Raw genomic sequence first — 6860 nt, forward strand, 5'->3', positions numbered from 1 at the left:
TACAAAATCATGGGTGTCGGGAAAATGTGGGGTTGGAAAATTAAGGGGGTCTCCGGTCCTCCGGGTGTATCTCCCTCCGACCTTCCGTTCGGGCGCTTAATAAATGTATATTTGATTTGTGGGTTTGCCGCCCGCCCAACAGGCGGCGCTGTGACGATCCCCGCCATCTTTTTTTAACCCGGTTTGTAAACACCGGGGACGAGGCTTGTCAGAGAGGCTAGACAATACATTTAAGCTATAAACCAGATGAACTTTTGATGCGATACATAACTATTTTACTAGTAGAACATTATCAGCGTTGGTCGGTTTGTCGTAAACGGCTTTCGAGAGAACCTTTGGAGGTTTAAGTGGGCTGTAATAGCTCGCTTTAATGTCCGCACCGGCTAGCACGGTGAACTTGAGCAGCAGTAACTATTCTTCACGTCGCCGCGGCTCAGTAATTCACCGTTAAAGTGTCCCTGTTTCACTGCAAGTCTACTGCGGGTAAGTGACGCAGCAGCGGGAGTTACAGCCGCTCAACGGGGTTTGAACTTAAAGCTAATTGTCGCATGGTAATAGTCATTACACGGAATTCCGTACAATTTAATTAATTTAAACAACTTTTACTCTCGTTCACACCACATGCGTATTTTACAGACATGATCCATATGTATTCTGACTCACATGAAACGTGTGATACATTCGGCATAAGATAAATAAGACTATACTCAATCATTTGTTTTAATTGAATGTCTTTTTCTTTCGTCACATGCTAGTTAACGCTAGTAACTGTCGTCGAGGAAGGTGTAGAATTGGTAGAATATTGAGTGGAGTCTGGTGGAATCTTTTCTCCCAACCGTGTCGTAGTTTCTGGTTGTTTTGTTAGTTTGGTCATCCACCGTGAAGCTGAGTTTTATGCACATTTTGAAATGATTACATATAAGAGGCAGAAATGGTGTTTTGACAGGACTGACTGTATGAAATATGACCGCCAGGGGGCGCTGCCGTGCTGTGCTGATGACTGGTGTTTTTCTGTCTGTCTCTCAGCAGGATGATCTCCCAGGTCTTCATCCTGTCCTCAAAGGGCGACCACCTCATCTATAAAGACTGTATCCTTCACACATCATGGAAGAAACGTTCTGGTGCTGAAATCCTCCCCGTCGCCTCGAAGCGTTTGGGGATGATTGTTTCTGTAAAATGGTATCTTAGCAACTCAGATGGACCAAAAATGAAGCTCTCTGTTTTGTTGTTAAAATATTAAATCTTAACCTCCTCTTCACCGTCAGTCCGCGGAGAGGCAGGAAGTGATGTCGTCCGTGTTTTCTACGAGAAGGTCACAGCGTTGCCCGGAGACCAGCCTCCCGTCGTCATGGTAATAATAATATAATAATAATAACAGCAGTGAGCCAAAGACGACGTCCTCAAATGTTTAGTTTGATCTTCAACTCAAAGATGTTTAGTTTAGAGGAGTCAAGAAACCAGAAATATTCACGTTGAACGAGCTGGAACTTTTCTTTCTTATAACATTACTCAAACTGATTTAATATATTATTATTATTATTATTATTATTATTATAACCATGACGACGGGAGGCTGGTCTTGATGAGCAAAGGACAGAAGTGGCAGCATCATCAGTCCCGTGTTTTGTTCTGCAGAGTCACAAAGATCTTCACTTCGTCCACGTCCGGCAGGGAGGACTGTACTGGGTCGCCACAACGACAGCTGACTCCTCCCCGTTCACCATCATCGAGTTCCTCAACAGGTATGTACGTTTGTTTGTGTGTTTGTTTGTTTGCACAATCTCAGTAAGGCTCTAAAAGCAGCGTATACATGTATTATATTTTCATCTGCCCCATGCAGGTTAACAGCTCTGGTTAAAGATTACTGCGGCAGCCTGTCGGAGAAGTCGGTGCAGATGAACTTTGCCCTCATCTACGAGCTGCTGGACGAGGTCGTGGTGAGTGACATCATATGGAGAAGCTAAGCCCCGCCCATTTTTTTGTCTCCAACGGGGTTCCTGGTCTCAGAATAAAAGTTTGTTAGTCAGCGGAGAAGTTATGTTTCATCCTGACAATGAAACGTATTTGTGTTTGTGGCGTTATGATAGTATGATATCACAGAGTCCAGTCTGTCTGTCTCTCTAACTGTCTGTCTCTCTACCTGTCTGTCTCTCAGGACTACGGTTACATCCAGACCACGTCCTCTGACGTCCTGAAGAACTTCATCCAGACCGAGGCCGTCTCCTCCAGACCCTTCAGCCTATTTGACCTCAGTAACGTCGGCCTGGTACGTCAGCAGCACAGCCAGGGGTCAGAGGTCATGGAGGACAGAGGTTTATTCTCTAGAATGTTTAAAAGCAGCTCTCCCTCCCTCTCCTCTCTCTCTCTCTCTCTCTCTCTCTCTCTCTCTCTCTCTCTCTCTCTCTCTCTCTCTCTCTCTCTCTCTCTCTGTAGTTTGGAGCTGAGACCCAGCAGAGTAAAGTGGCTCCGAGTTCTGCAGCCACCAGACCCATCCAGTCCAGCAGGGAGCCGGTACGTCGAAGTCACTTCCTGTCCCGAAACAAACAATAAATCTGAACCAGGGTCACAAACTACAGGTCGCCTACAAAGCACATCTAACAGGAAGTCACTACATCTATGACTTCCTGTTAGATGTGATTTGTAGGTGTAAATTCTCTGACTAGACGGCAGCTTCTAGGCTCCGCCTCCTGCTGCTGACCTGCGAGGTCACCTCCGACCAGCCTGCTGGCTCTTATTAGCTAGGTAGCTACAGGGTTGGCACGGGTGCTGGAAATCCTTAAAAACACTTGGATTACAGTGTGGTGTTTTCCAGGTTTGCAAAGTGCTTGGATTTAGAATAAAGTGCTTGAAATATCTGTTCTATGTGATGACATATGATATAACACAGAGAAAAGCAGATCTCCATATCTGAGGGACTGAAAACAGCATTTTCTGACATTTCTGCATGAAAAATGACTTTTGATGATGAACAGATGATGAAAATAGTTGGTGATTATATTTCTGTGGATCTGTTAGTGGAATTAGTTTTCCTTTCATTTGTGGTCCTTCTGTAAAAAGCTGTCTCCAAACATCATGTTGGTTGTTTAGAGGACAATAACATCTCATTTAATGTGATGAACAAGTGACATAATAAGTAGACTGAATACTGAGGATTGTTTTAGATACAAATATGTAGTTTACCACAGCTGGGAGGTGCTGGAAAAGCACCTTGAAATGCTTGGAAAGTGCTTGAATTTGCCTCTGTGTGTTGGTGTTTTCCAGGGAGGGAAGAGCGAGATCTTCGTGGACGTGATCGAGAGGATGTCCGTGGTCATCGGCGCCAACGTGAGTAAATCTACGCCTTGCGTGTGTCCGTATCCACTCTGGTGATGTCACAGCTGATGTCACAGAAGCCCTGCGTCTGTGCTGCAGGGCGTGCTGATGAAGGCTGACGTGGAGGGAGAGATCAAAGTGAAGTGCTACATGCCAAGCTGCTCCGGTGACTTTGAACACAACACAACACATTGACAGTCATGTAGATGACAGCTGAGTCGGTCGTGTCTGTGTCTCAGTCTGGTGGCCATTTTTCCCAGGTTTCATGAACGTCTTCTGTTTCAGAGATGAGGATCGGACTGAACGAAGAGTTCAGCATCGGGAAGTCAGAGCTCAGAGGTAACACACCACACACACACACACACACACACACACACACACACATACACAGGAAGTGTGTACGTGGGTCCCTGACCCCCTGGTCTGGTCTCCAGGTTACGGGGCCTCCGTGCGTGTGGACGAGTGCAGCTTCCATCAGGCCGTTCGGCTGGACGAGTTCCCCAGCAACCGGATCCTCAGACTCTGTCCCAGTCAGGGAGAGGTACGTCCTGCCCTCCACCCCCCCTCCCCATCCAGACCCACTAGATCCAGACCTACTAGATCCAGACCCACTAGATCCAGACTCACTAGATCTAGAACAACTAGATCCAGACTAGAATTAGTTGATTTGTGTGTTCGTAATAAAAACTTGGTGGTGAGTTCAGGGACACTCCGACGTCTGAGTTCTGACTCTGTTGCAGCAAACGGTGATGACGTACCAGCTGAGTGATGACCTGCCGTCGGCGCCCCCCTTCAGGCTCTTCCCCACCGTGGAGAGGGACAGCGGAGGAAGGTAGAGACCCACAGTCTGGTCCCACAGTCTGGACCCACAGTCTGGTCCCACAGTCTGGACCCACAGTCTGGTCCCACAGTATGGACCCACAGTCTGGTCCCACAGTCTGGTCCCACAGTCTGGTCCCACAGTCTGGACCCACAGTCTGGACCCACAGTCTGGATCCACAATCTAGACCCACAGTCTGGTCCCACAGTCTGGATCCACAATCTAGACCCACAGTCTGGTCCCACAGTCTGGTCCCACAGTCTGGACCCACAGTCTGGTCCCACAGTCCAGTTTCCAGTTCCAGAGTCCCGAATCAAGTCTAGCAGCCAATATTCCTCCGATATCTAACGTAATGTGTTGATGAGTTGGCTTCTATGTAATTATAAACAATGTTAAGCGTGTACAATTACCTCAAGAGTACTTTGGTTGAGTACTTGAGTAAAAGTACGTTCTTCTCTGCAGGCTGCTGATGTACCTGAAGCTTCGCTGCGATCTACCGCCAAAAAGGTTTGTTTTTATTTCATCCGCAAACCAAACTGGTTCACACTGGTTCACACTTGTTTAAACTGGTTCACACTGTTTTAAACTGGTTCACATTGGTTCACACTTGTTTAAACTGGTTCACACTGTTTTAAACTGGTTCACACTGGTTTAAACTGGTTCACACTGTTTTAAACTGGTTCACACTGGTTCACACTTGTTTAAACTGGTTCACACTGTTTTAAACTGGTTCAGACAGCAGCGTGATTAAAATACTTGTGGTTGACACAGGAAAGGGCGGGGCTTAGCTCTATAGGAGGTCACAACAAACATTTGTTGTGTATTTTAATTACTCACTAACATTTGTTTAATTAGTTTATTGTCAGATAAAAATAGTGCTTTGATGATGATGGTGATGATGATGGTGATGATGTCATTGTCCTTGCAGCTCTGCCGTTGGTGTCTCCGCCTCCATCCCGGTCCCCAAAGGCTCCGTGAGGTGAGTCGCTCTCATTCAAATCCAGCTGCCGTGTGTTATGGAAATCAGTCATCATGTAAAACTAGACAAACAAATAAAACCTGATTTCCTGTTGGAACGTGGTTTCATCCAGAGCCGTTGACAGGAAGTCACGGACTTCCTCCTCTGGAAGCGTGTTCGCTGTTTAAAGTGCAAACACCCTTAACAAAGCAGGACGGGAGCTGCTCGGTTCATATTCAAAGTCATTCAAATCACCACCGATGCCTCGAGTCCTGCAGATGCTGGTCCTGGTCCTGCTGGTCTACACTCACAGAGACTAGATTTAAACAAGGACTGCTTCCTGTTTCAAAATAAAGCAGCTGGAAGTAACTTCAGCTAAGCTCGGTCGGTCTGAACATCAGCTGAATTCAGGTTCAGGAGGAGGAGGAGGTTGACCTGGTCTTGTTCTTCTTCAGTCTGTCTCAGGATCTCAGTAGTCCGGATCAGAGTGCTGAGCTGAAGTTGCAGAGTAAAGCAATCGAGTGGAAGATCCCTCGCTTCCCTGGAGGAACACAGCTGTCTGCTCTGTTCAAGGTACACACACACACACGCTGACATGCTAAGCTAAGACGTTGACCATGTTAGCATGTAGCTCAAAGCACCTTTAAGAACCTCACAGAGCTGCTAGCATTTCTACAGTATTCAGTATCCTTCATGGGATCGTATTTCAGAATATTATTATTTTTATTATTTATATTATTTTCTACCATCAAAGAAGCTGAATAAAAAATCATTTAACAGAGCAGAAATAATAATGCCCCCCCCAGGTGGAGGTCTCTGGTCTGAGCTCGGCCTCCATGTTGGAGGTGGGTCCAGTGGCTCTGAGCTTCGAGCTCCCTAAACTCGCCATCACGGGTCTCCAGGTCCGGTTCCTGCGTCTGTCTCCAGTGCAGCCAGGTCCGTCTCAGCGCTGGGTCCGCTACGTCACCCACTCGGACTCCTACGTCATCAGGATCTGACGTCTGCTCCTCCCTCCTTCCCATTTATTTATATATATATATATATATATATATATATATCATTGTGTATTTATAATAAAGTCTTATTGATATAAGGATATGAGAATGTGTCGATGACATTTTGTATTATCTGAATCTGCAAAGTGACTAGTAAATTAAGTGAGTAAATTTACTCAAGTGAATTACAAGTACCTCAAACTTGTACTTAAGTCCAGTACTTAACTACTGCCAGGAAATATTCTTCCAAATATTGCTTGTAGGTGGACACCACCACTGCAGTTTCCCTCTGTTTACAGTCTTTATGCTAAGCTAGGCTAGTCATTCCCCATGGTATACAGGCTTTAAGCCAAGCTAATTCCTCCCAACGTTACATCCTGTTGATTTCATGAAATAAAGATTTCATTGTGATAAAGAAATACGTAGACATTTATATTCTACCATCAAAGAAGCCGAACGAAGTTTCATTTAAAAGAGCAGAAATAATAATGTCCTCTTCTTCTTCCTCCTCCTCCTCTTCTACATGTATATATTTTAGTAGATGTTGTTCTGTGTAAATATATAAATAATTGACCAACATGAGAGCGTGATCTGAAACTTTAGATTAATCTCTGAATTATCAGGAAGCGTCTCCGTCCGCGTCATGAATAATGAACACCATGTAGTTGTGTCAAGTTGTTGTTTTGGAAGGTGTGTGTGTGTGTGTGTGTGTGTGTGTGTGTGTGTGTGTGTGTGTGTGTGTGTGTGTGTGTGTGTGTGTGTGTGTGTGTGTGTG

The 6860-nt window shown here is 45.5% G+C and overlaps 1 protein-coding gene across 2 annotated transcripts; it reads left to right on the top strand.

Annotated features, from left to right (window-relative positions):
- The first annotated feature begins 192 nt into the window (after positions 1 to 192).
- Positions 193 to 6169, top strand: ap4m1 (adaptor related protein complex 4 subunit mu 1). Of its 2 annotated transcripts, none has more exons than XM_084028067.1 (16): positions 193 to 483; positions 1030 to 1088; positions 1266 to 1351; positions 1636 to 1742; positions 1841 to 1937; positions 2156 to 2266; positions 2434 to 2511; positions 3262 to 3324; positions 3412 to 3478; positions 3598 to 3651; positions 3747 to 3853; positions 4053 to 4144; positions 4595 to 4639; positions 5061 to 5111; positions 5546 to 5663; positions 5897 to 6169. In XM_084028067.1, the coding sequence occupies exons 2-16, from the start codon at positions 1031 to 1033 to the stop codon at positions 6086 to 6088; spliced, it is 1326 nt and encodes a 441-aa protein (XP_083884193.1). In that variant the 5' UTR covers positions 193 to 483; position 1030; the 3' UTR covers positions 6089 to 6169. The 2 variants fall into 2 exon arrangements, with proteins under 2 accessions (XP_083884193.1, XP_083884192.1); XM_084028066.1 differs by having other exon boundaries at positions 1027 to 1088; positions 5897 to 6168.
- The last annotated feature ends 691 nt before the right edge of the window (positions 6170 to 6860 follow it).

The sequence above is a fragment of the Eutrigla gurnardus genome, assembly GCF_963514095.1.
Source record: "Eutrigla gurnardus genome assembly, chromosome: 15".
Classification (NCBI taxonomy): Eukaryota; Metazoa; Chordata; class Actinopteri; order Perciformes; family Triglidae; genus Eutrigla; species Eutrigla gurnardus.

Bases quoted from the DNA above. Each gene is read 5' to 3' on its own strand.
- ap4m1 (XM_084028067.1), top strand. From the start codon at position 1,031: ATGATCTCCCAGGTCTTCATCCTGTCCTCAAAGGGCGACCACCTCATC. The intron at 1,743-1,840 runs GTATGTACGTTT...TGCCCCATGCAG, and splicing joins ATCATCGAGTTCCTCAACAG to GTTAACAGCTCTGGTTAAAG. The intron at 4,640-5,060 runs GTTTGTTTTTAT...TTGTCCTTGCAG, and splicing joins TGCGATCTACCGCCAAAAAG to CTCTGCCGTTGGTGTCTCCG.